The sequence below is a fragment of the Leuresthes tenuis genome, unplaced genomic scaffold (assembly GCF_036924035.1).
Source record: "Leuresthes tenuis unplaced genomic scaffold, fLeuTen1.0.hap1 SCAF_18, whole genome shotgun sequence".
NCBI lineage: Eukaryota > Metazoa > Chordata > Actinopteri > Atheriniformes > Atherinopsidae > Leuresthes > Leuresthes tenuis.
The window spans coordinates 14,955,421-14,980,667 of NW_027325372.1; the positions used below are offsets into that span (position 1 = coordinate 14,955,421).

Genomic DNA, 25,247 nt, shown 5'->3' on the forward strand with positions numbered 1-25,247 from the left:
GAAGAGACAATGAAGGTAGTTTTATTATTCGTCCTGCTTGGGACTGGAGAGTTTCTCTAAGGTCAGTTAAAGTCTGACTTTAAGTTGAGTGCCGAGATGCAGGATTTGTAACATTTTGGAAGTCAGTTTTCTTATGCCAACGTGCACAAGAGTAATGTGGAAGATAATGGTCTTTCATTTTTCAAGGAGACATTGAAATATGTAAATATGAGTACAAAGTTTAGCATCTGGATTATTAATGGCTATGTAGTTGCTACTGTTGTCACGTTGAGCCTGCAAGAAAAATCTAGCAAACGTTTTTTTTTTTCTTTTTACATCTATCATCCCCTCTGTCCAACCAGCTGAGCTAATCACCCATCATGCAATATTCCCATCTTCCTTGTCTAAAGGCCATTACCGCTGTTCAAAATTTCATAGTGTTCGTGAAAACAGTGCTGACTGCTTTCAATGTGATTTCCTTCAAATTACTGAGGCACCAGGATGCCTTTTATCCTCTCATCTTTTTGCCTTCTGTGGTCTTGATGTGTTCATTTTGCTGCACACGCTGCACTCCATAGCTCTCATCCTGGGTTTTCTACTCATCCGTATTGATTTTTTCCATACCTCCATCCCTTTCAGCCATTCTCCTTTTGCTCAAATGCTTGCACCCTTTTCCCTCAGACCTCAAGCCCTTAAACTGTAAAGCGGGAAAGATGGTGGTCCTTAAATGTAGATATAATCAGGATGCAGGAAAATAAGAAACAAAAAGCAAAGCAGGAGGGCATGAACTAGCAAGATTCAAAGAACACCAGGTGTGAAAAAAGAAAACAACTCTGCTGACAGAGCACAAAGACAAACTGATTGAAAAACTATAACCAGAAGTACAGTTAACTAAGACCCAGAACATCTGAATGTACTAATAACGAAAACAAACTACCCCTAGGTCCAGACTAGAAAATAAGCAAAACCACAGATAATGACACATTGAGTTTAGTTATTAGTACATGCTTCAATATCCTGACATGTGACAAATAGTAAACATGCCCTAGTTCATGTATGACAACAGTAAATATCACACATGCAGGACATGTTTAAGTGAGATCTGTATTGGACAGCTCTGTACAAATTTGTTTCTTTCCTTGGTTTACATTTAGCACGTGAGCAATCACAGATCCAGCAGTTAAATCAATATTTTATTTAGAATCCAGCATATGCTGTGGCATCACTTACTATTCTGAGAAAGATTGCAAACTGCTAAGACATCCAAAAATGTAAGATATTTCATCCCTGGAGTAATCACAACACAGTAACTTTACAAAGTGTTTTATGACCAAACTTTATAAGGACACCCTCAAGGACCAAAAAATCCATAATAGGCTGTTTTTCTTTTTCAGTTATTCTCATTTTCACTCGCTTAGCCTTATTCTCTGTGATTTTCGCTCTGTCGTTTTTCATCACAGTCCTTTTCTTCTCGATTTCAGAAAGCACAACTTGCAATGCAACCCCAGTCGAAGGCTCTACCCCCAGTACTTGTCTTGCTCCTTTTCTTTCCCTCATTCTGTCACCTTGGTGTAATCTTTTATGATGTTATTGCCAGTATGACTGTGTTTCATCAGTGTTTGTCTGATAACTCATCTATGCACACATATACACACACGCCCATTCACATAATGAATCTGTACTCACTCAAAGTGCAAATGTTGGAACCCAAAATGACATATGCTCTCTCACACACACACACACACCTCTGCAAGAAGTAGCTGCAGGTGACAATGAGTGAGCTCCCCATTTCCTGCCTCATTTGTTGGTCGATCTCTCCTTGCAATACAATAGGCCAGGGGCCATCTTATTGACTGGCTGAGATCCACATCTAAAAACCAGCCCCAGCTGCTATAATGATGGAGTTGAGGAACATAGGAGAGGCAGTATTCTCTATGTGGGTGTCATTTTTGTTTGTATTTTTAAGCTTTTAAAAGACTTGAAAGAAACATGCCAGCATTTAATGAGGGATTAGTGAGTTAACAAGTATTCATGTTGCTTTTTTTTCCCCCCCACATACATCATACATTTGGATTTTTTTTTAAAGTGTTTGCCTTCCTTTCAGGCTCCCTCTGGTTTCTAATTAATTCAGTTCAGTTTGAAAACCAACTTGAAAAGACTTCAGGCTCTTTTGAGATAGATCATTTATCACAGGGAACACATTCATGGCTACCTTTATTTTATACAAAGGTTCACCATTGTTGCATGGTAACTGGAAACATGACGATTACTGAAAAGCATTCACAAGCTTGGTTAAAGAACATGGATGGAAAGTAGTGCAAACTCTGTTTGTTTGTTTTTTTTCCACAAACTGATGCTGAGTTCTAAGATTTTTGCATGTCTTTTAGACTTGAGATCTTTTAGAGATCTATTAAATAAACTGTATTACATGCACTAAAACAGATGGGAATATAAGAGGAATCTATCTGCTCTGACATGGAAAGCCATGGAACATGCTTGTCTGAACACCTGTGATGAAAACCACATCTGATATAGCCTTTTTACACTGGATAAAAAAATGAATAAATCAGGTCAAAAGTTTTCCCTTTTTACGCCACAACATTGTCAGTTGTGAATTTGTTTTTCACTGTGTGAGAAAATGGATGTGTGGGGTAAAAGTGTGAGAATAGTGTGAATTGTGTAGCCGTCATGCTTAATGCATTACAGTTCAGAGCCCTTCTGGAAGATTTTTACCTGTCTGCAAGACAGCTGATAGTTCCCCTGCAGTGCCGCTTTGCTGAGCCTAACAGTCGGGTCAAAAATAGCGAACAAACAAACCTAACTATCTCAGAAAGTTATGATGAGCAAAAACTGGTCTACCACAGCTTGCGTAATTCAGTGTAATGACATACCCTCACGTTGTCGTAGCTTAAGCTTTTTCTCCTGGGAGGTAGTGGTAGTAATTGGACATAACTCCAGTTCTGTGTCTATTGTAGCCCTTAGCACACTGAGCGTAAACATACTGCTGCTGACAATAGAACCTATGCTTTTGGTGTAAAAATGGGTAATGGCTTGAATTCCTTTTCCTTCCTTTTTTTCCTTTCAGCAAAATTGGATCAACGGCATATATGTATCAGCCTACTTTGCTTTCTCTCTATTATTTAATTAATTTCAAACATAGATCCATGTATTCTTCTTGCTCCTTTCTTTTCTCTACTCCACCCTTATTTTTCTGCTCCCTCATGTCCCTATCACTCCCCACATCTCGTCATCTGGATCCATCTCTCCACGGATGATCAACCAGCACTGTGCGTGCTGTAGCCCTCCCAGAGTGATCCCGTTAGAAGGCTAATGCTGTGAAAAACGACAGTAAACTGGCACTTTTACCGCCATCACCACCACTTTGGGGCTGCCTGCTGCCTACAGCCCTGTTGCCTGGCAACTCCCCAGACAGCATTACTCCAAAATGTGAGAGCTCCTGTCTGCTGTACTGCGATAGAGGGCCCAGCCTAATAAGCATTATATCTCATTTTGTCTTATCATTCAGTTGTTAGTGACACAAGTTTGCTTGGAGCTGCGACTATGCAAAGAGCACTGATGCAGAATGTGTCTCTCATTTTGAATGAATGAAATGATTTGCAAGAAGTGAGCCTTCCTGGAGCATTGTTGTTGGAATAAGAGGTTGTTCAGCACAAAACATAGATATACATAAATGCCAAAGATGCAGATGATGATGTAAATCTATTAAGCTGAAAAAAGCCGAGAGCTCTGACCTCACTGCAGACAGATAATGAACATTGTTGGTATGTTATCATACACCCACTGCCAGGACAGAAATCAGAATGTAGCCATGAATATATGAATAAGTTTTTGCTTCTCCACTTTTAAATGAGCTGATTTGTAATGGTTTGTTCTGCTGAGCTCAAAAGTTCGATGTGTGTGGACAGAACGCCTTCAGCCACTCACTCACTCTCAGTCCAATAGAACATTGTGGGAGATTTTGAATGGAAATATTACAATAAACAGTGACTTTATTGACTTTAATGATATATAAAACAATAGAGTTTCAAGATTAGGATCTCAAACTGTAAGACTTGTTTTACCCTTCACAAACTAATAACCAACAATGAATATGAGCACAGGGGACTGTTTTCTACTTTCAGATTCTCAAAATAACCTCTTCTAATAAAACCCGTCTTAATATCCTGCTGCCTATTTCTGAAAGTCTGTCCTTGCTCTATAACAGAGTAATGATCAGACATGAGAATAATCCCCTTAAACTAAATTTTGGTTGATTAGATTTTTTTTTTTTGCCATGCTCAGTTCCATCACCTTACGGGTTGTAAAATGCGTATGAATAGTAACTTCCAGCTCATCGATAATTGTTATTTTTGAGTCTTAGGATCCCCTTGTCTGTACTGTGCTAACTGATTGTGGTTTCCTGTGAGGAAAAAATAGCCTGTCTGTGCGTCATCCTTTGCCCTACTTTTAAAATTTTCCTCCCTCTTGACGGCTTTTATAGAAGCAACTCATTTCTATCTGTTCCTCACCTTCAGCTAAAAAATAAATGAATACAATTTTTAAAAATCCAGTATTCACAGATATGTGTGACGAGAGCCATACAGTTGCTGGGGAACTCGCAGACATGGGTACAGGAGGGCTTTAACAAATTCCATGAACTCGCTGCCGCTGAAGCAAGTGTATAAATGTTTGTAGATGTCACAGGTTCTGAAGATGATGGGAAAGGAAACTTCACATGGGAGTTGTGAGCAAGTGGGGGTGGCACGCCATGTCTTTTTGCAAGCGTGGGATTTTTATAAGCAAACGTAATTCTATACTGATTGCTGAAAGCCAAAGACAGAAAATGAAGGCGGCATAGGAAACACTGTGACGGTTGTATTTCTAAGGCAGGAACATGGGAAGAAAGGCTAGAAAACTGTGATACACATTGAATATGACTAGAATTTATATGGGATGAGCCCATTTTCCTTCATCCCTTTTTGGTGAATCTGTGCAGCTCTTTAAGCGCTCATTTTGAGTGTTCTATCCTATAGAGAGCCATCAGTGTAAATTCATGAAGGTCATACAGGAATGGAATGAATCGCTGTAATCTCCATTAATATGAGCTGAATAAGGAATATGCAGTTCAGTATCACAAGCGCGGGAGGTATTTCGCAACACCGAGAGGAATATGTAGGTGTGTGTATTTCTCAACAATGGAGAGGATTTCATCAGTCAGACTGTCACTGTCAGTCTACTATGTGTGAGAACAGAAATCTAACAGCTTATTCCCTCTCTTTTCTCATCTTTCCTTCTCTCTTGAATTATTATATACTAAATTTTAGTGAGTGCAAAACTGTACTGTACACACACACCAACTGCAGAGACATGAGATATATCTTATTGTAAATAAGCCTGAGGAGGCACACTTAAGATAGCAGCATGGCATTATGCTTAGCCTCGCTCCCCAGGTGTCTTCAAGTTAATATATTGGTGTGTCCTCAGATGAATCCATGCAGGCCAAAAAAATGCTCTTATTAAGGAAGAGATGAGGGAGCTGACGTATTGTAGCGCATTAACTTCTGCTACAGGTCCAAATTTGCTCTGCAAGTCAGAACGTACGATGACGTACGATGAAGTGGATATTAAAAGAAATGCATGAAAAACAGAAAGAGACACAGGCTGGATGGCAATGCAGTACGACAGGGTGAAAAACTAGAAAGAAAGCAGAAATGGTCAATCACATTCATGAATAATTATCGTTAGTCGTGCCCATTAGTATCCCAAGCACAGATTGATTTACCCCCAGTTGACTTTGGAGAAGGCCATAACAGGGAAACCATTTGGCTGCACACCTGGATGTCTGATCACTGACATCCTTTATTAAGAGTGGCAGCACTCTTTGACCTTTGTTCCTACATGTGAAATGTCAGGAAAGAAAACCGACAATCAAACTGTTCTGTCTGAGTTGCACTCATTTATCTTCCTTTTTCACTTGTGTTGTCAACAGGCAGACCCCCAAGGCCGGGACATTGCCATCCGTCCCTTCTTGGAGCACTGTGAGAACACCCATATGACCATTTGGCTGGGCATTGTCTACGCCTACAAAGGACTGCTAATGGTGAGAGAACACAAAATCTCACAATGTAATCACAGTCTGGACACATACAAACAACCTTTACAGTCTGAACTCCAGTCTGAAAAATGTCTGTTGTATTTGAAGTTAATGCCACACGTTTTTTTTAGAAAAAAAAACACCTCAGAACTCTTTGATTAGCAACAGGTCAGTGACATGAATGGGTTTTTAAAAAAAGCTTTATAGAGGGGCAAAGTATGCAAAAAGTACAAAGAATTATGGGAATACAATGTCTGTGGTGCATAGTAATGTCTAAAGCTTCTTAAAATCAAGTGTAGATAAACAATCATTTTTAATTCATTTTCTTCATGGAGAACATGTCCACTATGTTAAAGAGAATATGAACCATACAGCCTCAACACACAGTTCATGCTAGCATCCACAATAACATGGAAATGCATTAGCGCACATGGCATGGGTAACTTGCACATTTGTGAAGTTGCTGACAATGCTGAAATATTTAGTACAGTACAAAGATTCTGAACCAACACACTGTATGCTGCCCAGCGTAGCGCAGCATCTTAATAAAAAAAGCCTTGTTAGCAAAACAAATCACATTCTGTACATGTTGCAGCAGTATGGCTCTCAATAACTGATGTCGTCAGTTCACAGAGACTCAGAAAATGTTGTTAAGAGGTGAAGCTTCCCAATGGTAAACTAGCCGCTGTCCCATCTTTTAAGAAACATATCCTGAAAGTATCTCAGTCTCAACATCTTTTGTCTTTCGTGCTATCTTTAATTGAATAAAGATTATTAAGGATTTGCAAATCATTGCATTCTGCTGTTATTCGCATCTCATACACACTTTTGTTTTGGGAGTGACGTCGTGTGGTGGGCTGGACAGATAGAGACGTAAAGCATTTTAGGCAGAGAAATACCAGCAACAAAATGTCTTTTAAATTTAAGTGGTAGACAAACTGACTGACAGGAACCCGCATCTGTATGTGGTACAGCAGTACAGAGCAAAGCTTTAAGGCTCGACTTATCCCTTTTTTCATACACACACACACACACACACACACACACAGGCATATGAATACAGATGGGCACATCTCACATGTTCTTCACCTCATGTCCACATGCTCATACACCTTTTGTGCACTTGACTTGATGGCAGTTATTTTAATTCTTCTTCTCATTTCATTTTCATTTAGACCATAAATAAGTAGGTAGACCATTTTACACAGCACACAGTCAATTATTCAGCAGGCTGGTGCTGCACCCATAATGTTCCACTAAACAATTCACTCTCACAAGATTATACAGCCATGGAACTGTCTGCTTTATAAAGAACTTTTTTTGTTTTTTCTCCTCTTGAAGGCATTATCATGTAATGACATTTATTTCTGTTTGTCTCATAAGTATCTCTTAAATCTTTGCCAAGTGCTGCTTTCGGCTGTGCTGAGATGTCTCTGTAACCTCTTCTTTAACTTTCAATAACTCTATTTCTACTTTTCTTCTCTCTTTTCTAAACAGTTGTTTGGCTGTTTCCTGGCATGGGAGACCAGAAACGTTAGCATTCCCGCTCTCAATGATAGCAAATACATCGGAATGAGTGTGTACAATGTAGGCATCATGTGCATCATCGGTGCTGCAGTGTCTTTTCTGACCAGAGATCAGCCCAATGTCCAGTTCTGCATTGTAGCTCTGGTGATCATCTTTTGTAGCACCATCACCCTCTGCTTGGTCTTCGTTCCCAAGGTCAGTTTTGCATTATTGAGGGCAGTTAGTGTGTGTGTGAGTTTATGATCATAAGTGGAAGATTTTTTATTAACATAAACTGGAGTGCTTGATTATCACCTTGTTCACTCACCAACCTCCCTAATTCCTGGAAGCTAAAAATGCAGCGCAAACAGTTATTGTGTACCTTTTTTAGCCCAAGCAATTTCATCCCTGAGCGCAGCTGTGATTAATACTTGTAACCTCTGTTCCAGTTAATCACCATGAGAACAAACCCAGACGCAGCCACCCAGAACAGGAGGTTAAAGTTCACCCAGAATCAGAAGAAAGAAGACTCCAAGACCTCCACATCAGTCACCAGCGTTAACCAGGCCAACACTTCTCGACTGGACGGGCTTCAAACTGATAACCACCGCCTTCGCATGAGGATAACGGAGGTCTGAGCCAAGAGCTACTTCTTATGTATTCCTTTTAACTGCTGTTCATTATTTTACACGACAGGACAGGAGAGTAATGGGCAGAAAGGTTTTTAATGCAATAATGGGAAGAGGACATTTTAAAGGCAATTAAATTCAGAGTTCAGTAATTGAGCACAAGTTCAATAGGAGAAGAAAGACGGAACAAAGTCTTTATCCCCACTAAACCAGAGAAGTAATATCTCTCTGGTAGGCTGTCAGTTTTCAAATGCTCATCTGTGATTTTCAGTCATTTTGTTACCTCTTAGTAAAATAATTGTTAAAAGCTGCACTGGTCACTTGAAGCGATTCCTTATATTTGCTTTGCACTGTAATAACACGTTTCATAAATTGTTAATTTGTCTTGAAACTTTAAATAGTGACATTTGGAAAGAAAAAAAAAATCCATCAGCAGTCCCCTTTGCTTTCTATCACGTCTCAGGGAACCATTTCTGCTGCTTCATTTAGTTAATAATCATGGCAAATTAGTTATTGAGTTATTGGAGGAAGAACATAAAAGATATAGCTTTGCCAGTAAGGTGTCTTACATTTTGTTAACTGAGCATAATAAACAAGTACCCAATAACCTTGTTGCAATTTTTGGGATTGAGTAACATCTGAGTAACAGAGTGATAGATGCAAACTTTTCATCTAGAATGTCACTTTTATAAATATAAAACAACATAAACAAATGATGAATTATTGTTCTTGGTTCTAAAAAGCTGGACAAGGAGCTAGAGGAAGTGACAATGCAGCTGCAGGACACGCCAGAGAAAACGCCCTACATTAAACAGAACCATTACCCAGATGCCAACAACATCCTCAGCATACGCAACTTCACAGATGGCAAAGGTGAGAAAGTGGTTGTCCTTTCAAGTTGTTTCAGGATGTGACAAAATGGGAAAAAGAGGATGTTTACCTGGGAAAATGTGTCCCCATTTCTTGAAAATCTCGAGTTCGAGAGCACAAACCATTTCACTAAATTGTTTTGATTCAGTTGGAAAGTGTTGAAAATAAAATCCATCTAAGGGTTAGTTTTAGGTGATGGATAGGTTTGAACATCATTTCTGCAGTTTGCTTGAAAGAAATCCTCCAAACTCTATGACAAAACCTCATGATTAATCTAATGAATATGGAGGATTCTTGAAAGGAACAAGATTATTGATTCATTGCTTTCGTGATGTAAAAGTTCATTATGAAGGAATTCAAACATCTCATTGTAGACTGTGCTGGAATATATGTTCCTTACCTGTATAGACTGCTTGTATATTCAGTGGTCTTACTAAAGGAATTAATGCTGCTTTCCGAATGACTGCCTGAAGGAATATTTTGACATTTTATTTTCTCATTGCGGAAGCATCTGTCATCTGCAGGTTAAGGCGGGACGCAGGACTGTCTGAGATGTCTATAATAAGCTGTGAGATTAGCTACAGTGCCTGAATACATCACTGGTGTTTGTCAAGTTTTACACTTATTTTAGTCACACTTTATGAACTCATACTTTAACATCTTAATTGTCAAGCCTGAAGTATCTCAACATTACACTGAATCTTATACCTAACATTTGGGTGTTTGTAGTGTGGTTTGGTCTCGGTTGACAGAAACATTGGAGATAAAAGTACAGAAAGGTTAGAGACCAGTTAAGGTGAGTCTTTACTGGGAAAGACAAACAAATGGAAAATATACAAATTCATGTCACGTCAGTCTTTTTCCTGTAGAGAGAGCCTGTGTCTCTTTGCTCCTCCGTTTTTCTGCCCAGTACATGAAGTTTAAATAGATGTAACTGTATCTTAGACATTATGAAGTCCTCTGCCTCAAATTGAATCAGCGAATCGTTACAGCCCAGCAGCATCGCTTTGCATTTGGCACCATTTTAACAGAAGGAGAATGACAAAGACATATATTGCAGTCAGATCTGGCATGTCCTGTGCCCACACCGTCACAAAGTCGCTCTGAGGGACATTTAATGGATCTTTCTTAGTTTGGGAAAGAAAAGAACAGAGCACGGTAAAATTCTTTGAGACGTTCTATACATTAATCTCTATATTAATGCTGTCATGCTTGTTTTAGACATGATGTCAGATGATTCTTTGAAATTAACAGAAGCCAAAACAAGGAGAGATATTGAGATATGTTTATTGCGTTGTGGTGGTGGAGAAGTGTTTTCGGTGTGCAGATAGGGAGAAGTCAATGCCAAGACTATTTTAATGAGTGGATTATTAATGCATGAGCTACCATCTGTGAGAATTTTGACCTCTTTTATATTTACCAAAATCCCGCAGTCAGTTTTGTTTACCATTAGATTTTTCAGTGATTTGATCATTTAAACAAGACATACTACTGTGGCTCATCTCAGTCTAATGTTTGCTTTCTTTTCCATTAGTTTATTTTCTTTCTTACCATGTGATAGGTTCCAAATGTACCAAAACATTTAGATCATTAAGATGAATGACAGAATGAAAGTAAAAATAGAAGTTGTGGCATTTTGCCTGAAGATGATTTAAACTAAAACATTCTCACATTTTCACTTTGATAAGAGCAATGTGTTGGCAGCAGCTGGCAGCTGACATTAGATTCTCTTTAGTGAAGTAGAATTCAAAGTGTGTGGGCTCATAGATGAATCTATATTTGCTTGAATCTTTGTACGTGCTCTTTTTTTCGTTGCCAGGGGTGAACAGAGACTAGTATTGTGGGTTTCTTCTGCGTAAATATTCATTTACAGATATTTCTACAGAAAGAAAATCATCATGGGAACAAAAATCAGACAGATTTTCAAACACAGTGTCAACTACAACCATATGCTATAACAATTTGTACAGAAACAATACATGTCTCCAACCTTTATGCTAACAAAAGTAGTTGTGTGATTGACATTTTAAGCACAAACTGCAAAAAATATTTGTTCATGATATCGCCCACAACACAATCATATTTGGTTCTAACAGTTATTTTGGGAGAAACTGGTCCTTTTATGCTGTATACAGTGATTCAAGTTGACATAAGGTTAGCTCATTTTTGATCATACCGATTTAACATTACATTTGAAGTCAGACAGAAGCATATGAATCTTGGTAATGATATTCTAAGGTATGGGTTAGGGTTAGGTTCCAACAAAGTGGCAGCACATGTAAGCTTTTCCCAAGCATCAGCATGCTGATGCTTAGCAGTCATCGTCATCATCACCGCAAGCGTAGCCGTAGTCATCAGTATTCATAGGAGAACTGGTCTGAATATATTGGGAGCTGTGAATGAGTGACTGTTTTAAGAGAAGAAAGCTATGTCAACAGAGATTAGACTCACTCATAAAGGGCGAGAAGCAACACTCCACCTTTCCCTCCCTTTCTTTAACTGTCTTTTTGAATACGTGCAAGCACCCGGCGAAGCTGGGGAATACCAGCAGATGACAGTTACGGTTTTCTTTGTTACTGTGTTGAAGATGTATGATCTTGTAAGGCTCTTTCTTGTGGAGTAAAATAATTTGGTACGTGTGCGTTTGTGCTGCAGCGTGAGTAACGGATCAGATATTCAGAACATGATATGACTTTTTATTACAGCTTTATTTTCCACGTAACGACCAGGTGGTCTGGCTCATCCTGGTCTTTCCTTCCAGCTTAATTTTGGGATGAAACACCATCAGTAGGACAACGATATCAAAGTTTAACATTTTTTTTTCTTTGATTCGGCTGGATACATGGAGGCTTTCCAAGCCTGAGATCTAGGTTCGACTTCTTTATTCATTGCATGTTAATTCATATAAGAACTGATTTTTGGAAAGATACAGTAAAGTGATGTCCAGACATGCACTGTTGCACTGAAGACGGTTTTGTGAGATTCCTCATTTCTGTCAATCCTTTTAATGGCGAAACAGAGGGGAAAGTTAATATTATCTATAGAGCATATAGTGTCTCTACTTCATGTTCACGGGTTATGTGAGCGACAAACTAGATAAAAGCTTGATATCCACTACCTTTTTGTGGCATAAACACATACACTGTGTTATACACATTCATGTCATACGGACGTGTATAAATATGTGTGGCAGTGCTTTAACATATACAAGGTTAGGCTTTGTTCGTAATGCAAACAGAGCTAAAATAGTTCAGCAAGCATAGATGTCCGATGGGAGCATGGGGTGTTGGCATCAGTGAATCAGGTCAGCAAGTCCTGGAAAATCTGGGTCACATGAGGGGGGAGAGGAGCAATCCATTGCTCTCCAGGTGTAGTATAGGAAAACCAGTTGAGTTTTTGATTCATTTCTTACAACTTTTGCTCGTGATTGTTTGTGATTGAATTATGTAATAGATTTTATTAACGAACAAGTATTCTGTCAGCTGGCATATTTTCAAACAATTTATAAGTCGAAGACATGCTCTTCAGGTTTGTCATATTTTGCCAGATCAAGAGGTTTTTTCTGGCAATCAGCTGCCATTTTATTCTTGGAAAGAGTGAAAGCAACTGTTGCACTCCTACTGCAGTGAAATCCTGTTCATCTGGGTTCACACAAAATGTAGAAGTAAACATCTCCACCTCCGAGAAGTTGATCAATACGACATGCTCAGCACACCTCATTAGTGCAAACTCACAGTCAAGTGTAAATAAAAAAAATCAACATATCCCTACAAAAACACTTTTGTCAGCTTATCTTTTTTGTGTGTTTGTATTGTATTCAGAGATACTCTAAAAAAAATAATGACATGCCAGACATAACGGATAAACAGATGCTTTCTGTTGTGTTTTAAAACCAAAGCTCAGACTTAAGTATTTGGAGTGAAAGGACCTTCAATACTAATCTGTAATTGCTGTCGTCAGCATATATGACATCCGAGAAGGGAAGTATGACAGTCCATATGACAAATTCTGATTATTTTTTTTTTTAAATGTCAACATGTTTCAATGCAGATGGAGAGAAGTCAATACTGAAGAACCACCTGGAGCAGAAACCACAAGCGCAGTGGGGCTCCATGGATCCTTCCAGAATAAACAGAGGTCCCCTGGAGGATATCAACTCGCCTGAACAGTGAGATCTCCCATTTCTTTGGCTCCTCTAACCTAGTATCCCTCCCTCCTCTCATCTGTTAGCTAGCTTTCTCATCTGACGACGCATCACATGTAGCGCAACCACAAGCAGCTCTTAGACGGTTGCTCTGGCAACAGAGCCTTGTGAATGCATGGACTTTCTCCTGTACTTTTCTCACCCACGCCCATCAACATACATATTACCACCCAGAGTGCGTGTGCATTCTCCCATTGAGCAGGAAATACTGCTGCCTATTTACAAACACATGCACATGCACGTGCAGCTGATTGATTTTTTAGTCCCAACTTGAAAAGGAAGTGGTCTTGGGTACTCAGAGCGCTAATGTTACAAATGTACATCTGCATTCAGTTATTATTCATAAGGCAGCAAAGCTGAATGATGTTGACTTCATCGGGGAGGAGGGGGACACTTTAAGGCATCATTGAGAACTCTGCCTCCAACACTGGTGTGTCCAGGACCAGGAGAAGAATGCCAGATTGATGGAGAGAAGGGCATTGGAGACAAAGAAGGCACGGTATTGATGAGAGGGCAGTTACAGAGAGGAGTTGGACTAAAAGAGAAAAATCTGTTTAGATAGGAAAGAGAGGAGGTAGAGACTCGCAGAGGCTTATGTAACCAATGATTTACAGCTTGCATTGGAAGCAGCTCTGAAAATAGACAGGGAGGAGAACAGAAGTAAAGGAACACTCGGAGCTATTCCCATGCCACATGAATGTTTGATCACATGGAAGGAAGAGAGATGAGGTGGTAGTGAGAGGGAAGGTGGTGAGAAAGATGAGGCAAACATAAAAAAGTTAAAAAGAGTTCTAAAAGTAATTTGGTAGAGCCGGATGAATACTTTGTAAGAACACCAGGTGTATGTAATTGTCAAGTGTAGCATCAGTGTCATATTTGATACTCCAAAAATACCCGTACAATGAAAATTTATCTCTCACAAGGCAAGCAAGATTGTGTTTCCATTGCAAGTTGTAGAGGTCAGGATAACGACTCGGCCTGAGGACCATTGATATTTCAAAGTTTACCCAATGAAGACATTTCTCTAGGTCTGTTGCTGAACAAGCTTAAATTTAATTTTCCCCTCATGATGCATTTGGCCATGTGATTTTCTTGCAAACGGATGGCAGTCGCAGCAGCTCTGGCGAGGTAGGGTGCGAAGTGTCACACTAAGCAGAAGCATGAAATGTTCTTTTTGTCAGATGATCCCAGAAGCTGGGAGGAACAGTGGATTAGGGGCTTAGTAAGAAGAAGCGAGGCTTGGAAGAAGAGTGCTGAAGATTATACGATAAACAATTGCAGAAATGCTGAGGCCTCGTAGGAACAACCCTTATTTAAGTATTTGTTGAAAATTTTATTCGTAAACTGGGCAGGTCGACTAAATTTGTGGCTGTGGCAGTATGTCACCAAACTAATCTCTCATATATTGACAGAGGCATTCAGCTTATGCAACCAAATGGATAAAATGCAGTGTTTTTGTTTTTTCTCGTTGAACTCTACTATGATCAGTCTTGAGGAGCAGCAGAAGAATCTTACAAGGCTTTTGTTGCCTCTGGTACCAGATAGTGAGATATTCAGTTCAGTTTTATCATTTTAATCAAAATTCTTTTGTCATTGTTGCTGAATTTGTCATAGGAGAATGTGACGAGATGGCAGAAGCTACTCAACTGAGCATAGGGCACAAAACGGCACATGGAAGGAGTTCATATCCTGATCAATCGTGCTACAGAAATTAAGGACACCAAATTAAGTCAGGCACACAGTCTATTGAAGAGCACCTTTCTTACTGAGCCCATATTAATTTTAATTTGATAGGTTTCTTATTATTCATTGCAGTGTTAAAAAATCTTTATCCTTTGTAATTTACATGCTGTCGTATCCTGAAGGGGATTGCAATTTATAGTCAAACGTAATTGGTTTGAAAGTTTTTCTAATCATATCTTATATGGAAAAAAATGTCTAGCCTTGCATTAAAAAAATGTGCTTTATTTCCTTCGCAATATGTGTCCAGGTCTATCAGATCGGACAAAACGTGTCTAGTTGGTTGACTACAGAATCTGAAATAAGACTGTTTTTGAAAATAAACTTTCAATGCATTATGCCATTTTAGAGCGCTTTTTTTTTTCTTTCCCAGTCATACGGCTTAATTTGTCTTTCAACATTGAACTTATTTTAAAAAGCAGGAGGCTGTCATGAAATTAAAAACATAGCAGGCCAACAGCAACAAATGTAATTTGATTTTCTAGTGATAACATACACACATTGCAGTCAGCTGCCACCACTAAAATGTATCCTGCTTTTCAGTGTACATTTTATACCGCAGACTGTACGTGAAAGATTATTGTTGTCAGCGTATCATGACACTGTTGGTTTGCAACCTGTTTGACCATATTTACGGGAAAGGGAGGAGAGCTAATTGATCTGCATACCTTAGTGTGGGCTTGCTTGGCAAGTTGCATTTGTAGTTTATATTAACTGTGATATTAGATTCAATCTTTAAATGTTCCCCCACCTCATCAGAGTTCTTGGAGGTTAAATGCACTGAGGTTTGGGGTATATTGCACACATTCTTCCGGACACTCGAGTTGCTTTCGTAATTAAATGAAATTAGAAACCATAAGGACATTTATCTTCCACAAAACCTACATGTCAGGGTCCATTGAGGGTCTGTCAGTCCAGTGAATTGAAGAACACACCATAATTATAGTGCACTGATTTAACACAGCAAAACTGTGTGGGAATACCTAATCTACCAAGGACTGAACCAAAAAACAAAAATTAGACTAATTACCATGCAACAGTTCACCAGTGACAGTAACTCCAGGGGCCAGATTCATAAAACTACGGGCAGTTTCATAACTAAAACTGTGTGTGCACACACAGGCAGTGCATAATGTGCACAAGCATTCTTTATTCCACATATAGAAACTTGTGTGTATGTATGATTATCTTTCATAAATCTCAACATGGTGAAACTATACACACATACGCACAAACCTGATTTCCACTCCCATTTTTAGCCTTAAATGGATGCGGTCACACTCCTAATATGTCATGAACATATTAAGACATTGTTTACAACTAAATTGGCATGATACTTAAAACAACAATAAAAAAAAAGAAAAATGGCACTTTCACCATTAAAACAGACACTTCTGAGTGAAGCAGAAAAACCCAGCACATCAGGGCGACAGCGGAGGAGCGACAACTTCTGTTTTAGCTGCAGTTGATGAACCTACAGCGTCTACAGGAAGGAGTTAGAGATGTACAGAATGATCATTGCATGTTTGCTGCTTTTGTAAAGAGACCCGTGGAACCCTAGTAGACAATTATTTGTGCCGGAAAATCAAAGCTGCAGTTATTCATAATAAAAAAAACATATTATTAACATTCAGATGAGAAACAATTTCTAGAAGAATTTACTACATGCGAGCTCTCTGAAATAGTCTCTTTAGTGTTATGGTGAATTATGTAGTATCCTTTTCACCGCATGAGGTGTGCATACTGTCACTTCTTCTTTTGTAAATACCAGTATGTGTGAAGGAAAAAGCCTTCTTTTTTTCTTTTTTTTAAATGTTTATGTAATCACCACCAGCTCATGTACTCATCAGATTTAGTGAAATTGGATATTACTATGTTCTTGTTACTATGACGGGCGATTCATTTAATTGGGTTAGATTTCACTGAAGATGTTCACAGCAGGAGTTTATTGGAGCCTGAAACGTTTCTGGAACTTTCTCCTCGTAGCCATCAGTCAGATTCTTTTTGGCACTTCTACGCTGGCTTCTGTTTGTGAGGGCGGGCAACTGCATCCAGAATTTATGTAACTTTTTTTTGTTGCAACAAATGATTCGTGTTGATGCTGAAAATGGGAGACGGAGGAAAATTTCTTCAGCATCTCTATATTATTGCAAATACACCAACCCAAGTCTCACCATAGCCCTAAGAAAATGTGCTGAGTTCAACTGACTACAAACACACTGTCACGACCTTTCAGCTTTTGATTAGGTTACAGAACCATAATTTCTATAAAAATGAACAAAGCCGTGCACACTTTATGTAGACAGGCAAAGAGTAAGGATGTGGAGATCTGGCTAATGATTTGGACAATAGCACATCTAACTTATACACCAGGATCTGACACATTTTTCATCTTTTACTTCTTTCTTATAGAACTTTAAAAATATTTGTTTCTTCCTGCAAATGTAAGAAAGACATCAAATTCAACACAGAGTAGATGGAGCTTTAGTATTATGTGGAAGATTATGTAATATCCAAGATTGTGACAACAGGAATGCTAACACATTTTGTGTAACTGGAAATTGCAGCTCTCCAAATAATATTAAATGAAGTGAAAAAAAATCATAATTTTGCATTCAAATATACAGTTTAATATATAAGGTGAGTTAGTTTAGTGTAACTTCTAATGTTATCGCTCTCTTTTTCTATCTGCAGCATACAGCGTCGACTGTCTTTGCAGCTGCCCATCCTGCACCACGCTTACTTACCTTCCATAGGAGGGGTTGATGCCAGCTGCACAAGCCCAAATGGAAGCCCTGGTTCCAGCCCGAGGCACAGACACATGCCCCCCTCTTACCGGGTAATGGTATCTGGTCTGTGAGCTTCATTCACTCCACCACCTGGCTCTCTGCAAAGGAGACACAAATGGTTCTTTTTTTCTACAACAAATAGACTGATATCGTCAGCGTATGTGGGTATTTTGTCTTGAATCGTGAAGGAGATGGGGGCAAAAAGAGGAAAGGAGGACAAAGTTTCACTCATCATACCTCTACACCCTGGTCTCTTAAGAACTGATATCATCAGTCAGGAAGGGGTGGGAGGTGAGTGGGCACTGGATGACCCTTAAAAACTCCTTTTATTTACATCCCCCTGTCCATCTGCCCCCCTGCCTAGGCATATACACGTATGCACAGTCCGACACAAACATACACAAATACACACACATGCACAAACACAGTGACACCACAATAGCAGAGCAGCAGCGAACCAGCCCTTATCTGACGTGTAGCCTTATCTGCTTCAGAGGGGATTGTCTGTTTCTTATCTGTTGTATGTACTGTATGTGCTCGCTGCTACATGTGAGCTCGTCAACTAACTTTAGTATTTCACTGCTTCAGTGATTGGATATCAGTTTGAGGATGTGGAATTTGCAAGACCCCACAAAAAAGAAGAAAATAATCATCCCTGTCGCCTTTCCCAAACTTGTGCAGACATGTAAATATCATCATTTCTGACATTGATGTACTGTAAGCTTTGTATATGCTGTGAATGGACATTTAAATGGGTTCTAAGCGTGGAGCTTGTAACAAAGGTGGGAAAATTTCTAATGAAAGTTTATAAACATGGCACCCTACAAATTAGACACATGACAGAAATATATATTTGTTTGTGCGACTGTTGAAATATTGGCTTATAGGCATCAATGGTGCATTAAAATCAGTGAAAATCAGTCAAAGAACATGAAAAGGCTCCAGGACCCATTCCTCTCACTTGGGGTAAGATGCACGCAGCTCTTCTTTCCACTTTGCTGAATTTTTACCACTAGTTTTTCTCAGAGGCTTCATATTTTACCACTTAATTAATTTGTCGTCAGAAAGCATGTTTTACAGAATATTGAGCTATGCCTTTTAACAGGTCTCCAAGGCTGCGTATGTAAGAAAATAGAGTCTAAAAGATGCCACAGGAGTGTTTCACAGTTGTCTTTTATGTGTGTTTACATGCAAGGAAATGCACACATAAAGATGTAAGCTTAAAAGCCAACAGAGCACCTTATGGGTTGAGGTGTTCTCAGCATTAATCACGGGCCAGGTCATATTGAAACCCACAGATCGGTCTCTATAGACTGTTAAGATGTCCGTCTGATCTGGCCCTCACAGCTAACCAGCACAGTAAATGGTGATGGGGTGTCAATGGCAAAAAGGCACAAGACTTTGAAATCAGTACCACAACTTTGTCTGGAGAAATAAAGATAAAGAAGTGATGGTGGAAAAAATGTAGGTCTTCCAGTTCCACAGCTTGACTGATTAAACAGTTGACCTGAATTTCCACGCGCAGCAGTAATGACGATAGACACATGGGAGTCTTGCGTTATAAGCCCCAACTAACTGTAGCTTCGATTCCAAGGTGGTGATGCCACCACTGCTGGTCACAGTGATACAGCACAGACACAGGGCTTTGTTTCACAGATAATACTGAGTGTCATGAAAAATCACTTTTCACTTAGCAACGTTGAACATACCTCAGTTGCTAAGGAAATGTAATACAGTGCCGCTGAGCTTGACCCAAGAAGGCTTCATTGAGCACAACAGTCGTTGAGAGTATCGGCGTTTTTTTTTTGTAAGACTTTTCCTCATGCAGGAGAAAAGCAAACGGGAGCTCGGTGGGCAAAAAAGGACTTTTTTAAGTGAGTGTGAGACAGTTCGTTCTCAGCATATTGTTTCACCATTGGTGTCTTGGTTTTTAGTTTTTAAGGCGTTTGTTAAGCGCTGTGCCTGTTGTCTTATATTGTAGCCTGCAGGACCCACACTACATACATAGGGTCATAATTGCGCTTACCCAGCAAATGACATTGGCCACACATCTGTAACTTGTATGTTTCATAGATTAAGTTCAATTCCATGCCTCAGTGAAGGGGACAGTTTGGGGAGGACACAGAGAAAGCTCTGCTTCAGCTGGATAAGATTGCTTCTGCAAGCTGGTGTCGGACCATAAACACTGTCAGTTAGACCTCAGTTGCAAACGCCAATGGAGGACTCGAAGCCTGAATGAGGAGACAAGCGAGTCAAGATCCACCTGCTGTCGGACATATCAGGGTGACTTCCAGTGCGAGCGCTCCTCCATCCGGCCCCTCAACATACATTCATTCTCCAATTGCCCGGCACAGGAACAGGGAAACACCGAGCACAGACCTCTAAGGAGTCACAGCTTCTCCCGCACCTTTGCCAACCAGAGAACCACATTCAGAGAACGTGTATGAGACATTGTCAGAGGGTTGGTTCTTCCTTCAGGAGAAACAAAAAAAAAAAAAAACAACTGCACATTTTATATATTACATTATATGTGATTGTGTACAATTTGCTGATACCCTGATGATGGTGACCATGTATGGAATATTTGATATTTGGCTTTCTCAAGATGGCATGAAATAAAATGTATAATTCACAGAGTTAACCTCTGTTTTTGCAACTGTTGTGACAAAAATCCATTCTTGTTCCAACCTATCACTTGCAATTTGGTTTAACATGAATTTTCTGACAAACCATTAGTTTGGGTTCTTTTGACTTAACTTCTTAATCAATTCACTCATGTCAACGCCAAGATTCTCAGTGGACAAACTCAACAATACCTTATCAACCGTGCTATTGGTTTAGCAGCTGTTCACTGAGGGCAATAAAGTGGAAGTAGCAGTTGATGTGACCCCTGTTATCCAACACATCACCAAATTACTTTTACTTATCCATCCAAAATACCAAACGTAGATTATCAGGTGTTGTTTTTTTTTGTTTATGTGCCCTATTTTTATTTTTTTTTCTGTCATGATTCAACTCGATCTTTCTCACGAATGAAAATGTGTTCAAATGCAATTGTGGTGGGTCAAGGGCTCATAGTTTCCTGTAATAAATAGCGTCATGCTGATGGTTTGTATTTGCGACAGGTCTTTTTATCTTTTCAGTTTCAAGATCAAAGCAACATATAGAATTATATCTTTGTATCTGTCGTCGTCAGGGTCTCTGGAGAACACAAGACATACATGTGCGGAATTATAACAATATGACAAATATATTAAGTGGAGAAACACACAGGTCCATACTGTTACTGTTTTGTCAGTTTGATATGTGGTATCACATGGCATCAAGTTCAATTAAAACTTTTAAAATTATAAAAAATTCTATTAAATGCGGGGCAATAACTTGTTTTCTTATTACAGAAAGAATAGAGAACTATATATATATATATATAGATATATGTATATGTAAAGATCTTTACGTAAATTCTCATTTTTACATAGGAAATATTTCACAAATACGCCACAAGGTTTCTTGGAAGTCTTTTCTTTTTTTTTTTATTTACAGTATCTGTAACTATGTTATGTAAAGATGAGGTCTAGATATTAAAAAGTTGTATAAACCACATCTGGAACACCTGAACATTTTTTTGAGCCATTAGTTGTTAATGGTGGTGGTGGGGTGGGGGGGGGGATGAAAAACATTCTTCTTTCGTTGTCTGAATGTTATGAAAGCCTTTACTTTTCACATTATCGTTGAATAAAGTGTGAATGAAACTTATGCAATGCTTGTTCTATCTTCACTTTTTGTCAACTAATTCTGCTTTTACTTTACTGAACCAACGTAGTTACTGATGTCCAAGACTGCAGCTGTAATGGTCAAAGTATAGAGACAGCAAAAGCCAAAGAAGTATTTCTAATGTGAACAATGAGCTGCTGATAGCAAGGTTATTACAAATTATCCTCATGAACTGTGAGGCTGTAGGGGGTGTTGTTTTTTTCTACTGAACTGAAGGTGAGCATAAGGTTGTGTGAACAGTGTTATGTTCATCTACTGTTGTACTTGCTGAAGTGCATTTTAATGGTGATTTATTTATTTATTGTTGTACAGCATAAAAACTGTTACAATGGTGGTTGAAAGTTTGTGAATCCTTTACGAACCTTTTTTTCCCCCAGGTTTTTCTTTAGATAAACAGATGAGACAAATCTTTTTTAAAACACACACATAAACACATTAATATAATTACCAAATACCCAATATTACACATTCGCTTAAATGTGAGTGACAAAAACAAAAAAAGCTATTTTAGAATTCTTATTTTTTTTCTCATTATCTGAGGCCGCAGTAATCTTCTTGGAGAGCAGAGTTACAGTCCTGCAATGCAGAAAATTGCTGTTCACTATTATCATGATCATAGCCATAAAAAAGAGGCCTTTAGTTACCTAGAACAGTGTTCTCCAACCCATTTATTTGAGTCAGGTGTGCTGGAACAGTGAAACATGGAAGATACGCAGGGCAGTGGGCCTTGAGGACCAGGGTTGAGTAACGCTGGCCTAGATTATACTTCCTTTCTTACGTTATGACTATTATACACTTTGTGTGTATACACCACGTTATGATCTCTGTTAGTCAACTAATCCCAGGAATAGTAACACTACACTTGAATTCCCTCCATTTTTACACTAGCTGTCTGACTGTAGAAGTGTCCAAAGTTTACAGGGAATTGAAACCTTTACCAGCCTGATGAGCATCAGCTACGTTTTTTCGAAGGTCCTTAGAAATGACACTTCCACAAACTTGGAGAAAAACGGGTTTTGTTTGATCTTTATTCTTAAATGAAAAACCCTCTCACCCGATCATTATCTTATTGAATATATACAGCTGACTCAAAAGTCCCCTTCGTGTTGAATACTAATCTTAAAGGTTCATGTAGTTTAAATCACTGACAGAAGTATAATATTGTGAGTAAAAATGTGTTGTTTTTTTAATTACACAAATGGATATCAACCAGTGATTACTCCCATTAAAACTGGAGAAATCCAGATAATATTAATCGTTTGGTTGAAAGAGATCTGGTGAAATATCAAGAATCTTCAAACTGAATATTGTGCAGACATCCTTTTATTTGCTGCAGACACTGAACTCATCACAGTAGGAAAAGTACAGATGTTACTGATAACCTTAAGAGCTGTTTTCCTCAAGTTCCCCAGACAGTGAAACATCAGGCACGCCATGATAAAAATTGTCAGAATTTGTGTTAGACTGTTGCTATAAAAAGTAGTGCATGATCTCACACGTGCACTTTAGTGACCTTTAAAAGAGCTCTTATTAGAAAGATGTCAAAAACTGCTGTCGCCGAGTTAAAAATAGTGCCGTATCTCAGATGAAAGGCGGAAAGCTAAAAATGCAGGGAAGTGTGGTCATGTGATACTCTGCCCTGTCAACGTTCAGGCTCGTAATTGGCACAACAAAAGGCACAAGCCGTGAGTGTGACGCCTGCTGTTGTCACAAAGAGCGGAAGTGAGAAGAAGAAAAAAAAAAGAAAAAAAGAATATATTTGGAATAAAAGTCTTGTACGCTCTGCGTTCGATGAATAATTGAAGCGCAAGAGGGGAACCCAGTGAGCGTACAGGATGAGGGAGATGAATGTGTCCCTGACAGTGTCACTGTGTGGTCGCATTGCTGTTTGTGAGCACCTTTTATGTGGTGTGTGTACGAGTGCATGTGTCGTCAGAGGTTCTCTTTATACCTTGCTTTCAAATATTTAGCATGTGGATGCTTGACATGCTCGCAGAATGTTTTCCTCTTGAAGAAGCAATGTAGCTGCTGGGATTTCACCAAATCATGTACTGGAACATCTCCGTAGCTACATAATCATTCAGTTATGTAGTTGGCCCCACTGAGCGATTGTCAGTTTTTAAGATCCAGTGTTAGGACTTTGCTGCTATTGACTGAAACGCATCCTAAGATTTCAGCCTCCATGGGAAGCGCTCCAGTGTGTGAAAATGCTGCGTGACCTCCCCTCTCGTCTCAGCGGGACCACGCTGTGTAAATGGAAGACGGGCTGATTAAGTTGACCCGAGTGTCATGCGAAAGAAAAGAGACGATGTATCTTCCTTCGATGGCGGTAACTCTATTGGCGTAATGACGAGAATGATAAGAACGCCAGCCAGTTTGTACAAATTGTGGACACATTTTCACCACATTGATCTGAACATTAAGGTGGAGGACACGTACAGATTTTACTCAAACATTTATTTTGTGTAATCCTGGTGGCGGGTGAACAGCAAGTTGTCTCAATTGGCCCATAGACCAAAAAAAAAAAAATTTGTGGGTGATCTAAATGGTGTTCTGGGAGTTCCTGAGAAAACCTCAACAATTTTCACTTACCCTAAAACTTGGCAGTATATACTAATGTTGGATCCACTGCAACCATTTCTTCATTTTTTATGACTTTCCCCATGACTGCTAATGCTGCCAGGTACTCAGGAGCTTGCTATGGGATGTTATTTTGATTCCGTTTGTGAAGAAGGACGGGCTTGTAATCTTTTTTTGGAGGGTGCTGTGGACAGTTTACTTGTATTTATGAACAAAGTGCTTCCCAGCAGGATGATGCAGTTAGCCTGAGGACTTAAACTTGTTAGTAAGTGTAAGAGCAAAGGGACTGGTAAGGGTTGGGGTAAGATCACTTTAACTTTCTCTTTGACAAAGAGATTTAAAACTACATGAAAGCAAAGGTACAGCTGAAGGCAGCCAGGGGAAGATATTTGTGGCGGACTGAGAGAAATGGGACAGAGAGGTGGAGGACATCTCTGAAAACGGGTGGACATGGACAGTGTACGACATTTCGCTGGATGTTCAATTGCCGAATCAACCTACAGTGAAATGCTGATTCAGTGGCACATTTTCAGTCTTGGATCTATGAATTATTTGGCCTAACCTGGGTTAACTTTACAATTTGGGCCTTTTGACTGTAACTGTGCCGAGGTAAAATGTAGATCATCTGCAGAGAGAATGCATTAAATATCCAAACCAGCTGACAAGCCAAAGAAGCTTTGCAGTGACAGTAAAACCATGCAGGCTGTGCACTGCGTTACCATAGGAACTATGCTTTCAGTTGGTGAATGAGAATGGGTCATGTATGTTTTATACCTCATACAAATATAACCGCAAATCTGGTCTATAGCTTACTGCTGATATCAGATCTACCGCTTTGAAAAATATTCAATCAATAGAATTCCACTTTGATTTGGTCAATGGCTTAATGTCTTAATGTATGTGTCATGATAAATTCAACAGGCATGTATTCAAGTACTAATTTAACAACAGAAGTTCGTTGGTCTTTGCGGTTTCTTCCGTAATGTTTTTTTTTTTTCCCCATTCATGCAACCTGCTATTTTTATTAATAAGAAGTGTAAATAATTCAAATAACTTGATCAGACTAAGAAAACCCAACACCA

General features: G+C 39.1%; 2 protein-coding genes across 2 annotated transcripts in view; both read left to right on the plus strand.

Annotated features, from left to right (window-relative positions):
* Positions 1-18,415, plus strand: part of gabbr2 (gamma-aminobutyric acid (GABA) B receptor, 2) — a 166,649-nt gene extending 148,234 nt beyond the window's left edge. The window contains exons 14-19 of the mRNA XM_072370897.1: positions 5,969-6,079; positions 7,571-7,795; positions 8,029-8,211; positions 8,952-9,081; positions 13,129-13,246; positions 17,717-18,415. Of these exons, the coding sequence (XP_072226998.1) occupies positions 5,969-6,079; positions 7,571-7,795; positions 8,029-8,211; positions 8,952-9,081; positions 13,129-13,246; positions 17,717-17,882 (933 nt within the window). The 3' untranslated portion in view covers positions 17,883-18,415. The remainder of the gene's footprint in view (positions 1-5,968; positions 6,080-7,570; positions 7,796-8,028; positions 8,212-8,951; positions 9,082-13,128; positions 13,247-17,716) is intronic.
* Positions 1-25,247, plus strand: part of poc1bl (POC1 centriolar protein homolog B (Chlamydomonas), like) — a 253,257-nt gene that overhangs the window by 197,572 nt on the left and 30,438 nt on the right. The window lies entirely within an intron of this gene.